This window comes from Diaphorina citri, unplaced genomic scaffold (genome assembly GCF_000475195.1).
Source record: "Diaphorina citri unplaced genomic scaffold, Diaci psyllid genome assembly version 1.1 scaffold2181, whole genome shotgun sequence".
Taxonomy (NCBI): domain Eukaryota; kingdom Metazoa; phylum Arthropoda; class Insecta; order Hemiptera; family Psyllidae; genus Diaphorina; species Diaphorina citri.
In genome coordinates, this window is record NW_007379606.1 from 1 (window position 1) to 1,383 (window position 1,383).

The following is a 1,383-nucleotide window of genomic DNA, read 5'->3' on the forward strand; positions in this document are numbered from 1 at the left end:
ACTCTCTCGCTCCCGGAAAACTTTGTCTAGTGAGATTTTACCCAACTCTGATCTGAAATGGAAGAGTGATTTTTTTTTCTTCAGTTCAGCTTTTGTAGTTGGACTTTAGAGAAGACATTAAACTAAAAGACCAAATATTATTCGTTGAAAGGTGTATGTAATAAGCACCATGATGGGAAACTTAATTGGAAATAGAGCAACTGGGTAGGAGAGGGGAAGAAAAAAAGAAAAAAAAAAAAAATCAGGTAGATAAGATCTTTTGTGACATCAGGTTGTTACCAATGTTACCTACTTACCTCATTGTTGTTTGTGCTAATTGGGTGATAGCAAACTCTGGATCTTCAACTCCATAGCTGGCAAGATAAGGATCATTGATTTTCAAGTACAGAACTCCATCTATGCTCAATGTTACATTGTCTGATGTGATAGCACTTTGCTGAGGAACATCAATGGCAATTTCTTTTAAACTTTGAACATACTTGATTTTATCAATGATTGGAATGAGGATGTTCAGTCCAGGTTCCAATATCCTGTGATATTTGCCCATCCTTTCTACAACCCAGGCCTGAGGAACGAAAATATATTATGAGTAAGTAAGTAGAATCCTGCAAATTATTGGTCTGAACAAGGTCTGAGGACATGGTAGTGTTCAAGGCCAAGTTTCAGAAAACACATTTGTGCGTCATTACAACTCCCTTTCCTTCATGAAATGAACTTGTGTGTTATTAAAGCTCTGAAGTTTTTTTTTTTTTTTTTTTTTTTTTTTTTTTTTTTTTTTTTTTTTTTTGGCACATTTTGAATATGTATACTAGAAAGTGGGATATTTCTATATAACAAGACTGAAATCGATGAACTTCAGATTCTGCAAAACAAATGTCTATAATGTTTGTGTTGGTGAAATCTGCCATTTGAAGTGTAACAGGAGCCCCTTACAGTCGCTACAACAACAAACAGTAAATACCTCGCTACCTCAAAGTAAGGCTGAAAAGTTGGGGGTACACAGAAGAGGACAGCTGCGAATGTGGAGCAAACCAAGACGAGGCCCATCTCTTGTCCTGTCTCAATCTACCAGAACCGTGCACCTTAGAGGACCTGCAGACAGCGAACGCCAAAGGAGTGGCCGTCGAAAGACAAGATTGTGAGACCAAGTTGGAAGAGAGGTCTGCAGACGTGTGTAGTGTACCGTGTTCCAGACCTTAGCCGATGGGTGATAGCAAAAATAACATGCTTATCAAAGTGGAGTAAGCATTAGCATGCAAAAGGTGTGAGTGAATTCACGACGAGGTTGGTCAAATTTGATCACACAATTTTAGCTCTGCTCTAGTTTTCCTGTACGAAGTTCAGCCCCGTTCTCGATTATTTTACTAAAAAAAAAAAAAAAAA

At 37.9% G+C, this 1,383-nt stretch overlaps 2 protein-coding genes across 2 annotated transcripts in view; one reads left to right on the forward strand and one right to left on the reverse strand.

Annotated features, from left to right (window-relative positions):
* Nucleotides 1–3: 3 nt before the first annotated feature.
* Nucleotides 4–574, reverse strand: LOC103518398 (stomatin-like protein 2, mitochondrial; the record flags this gene model as incomplete). Its single annotated transcript, XM_008483461.1, has 2 exons — nucleotides 4–52; nucleotides 297–574. Coding segments are annotated over 2 exons (327 nt in total), but the record flags the coding sequence as incomplete, so codon positions are not given.
* A 629-nt stretch (nucleotides 575–1,203) lies between these two features.
* LOC103518399 (TATA-box-binding protein) overlaps nucleotides 1,204–1,383 on the forward strand; it is a 10,288-nt gene continuing 10,108 nt past the window's right edge. Inside the window, exon 1 of the mRNA XM_008483462.3 lies at nucleotides 1,204–1,241. Coding sequence (XP_008481684.1) covers nucleotides 1,204–1,241 — 38 coding nt within the window. The remainder of the gene's footprint in view (nucleotides 1,242–1,383) is intronic.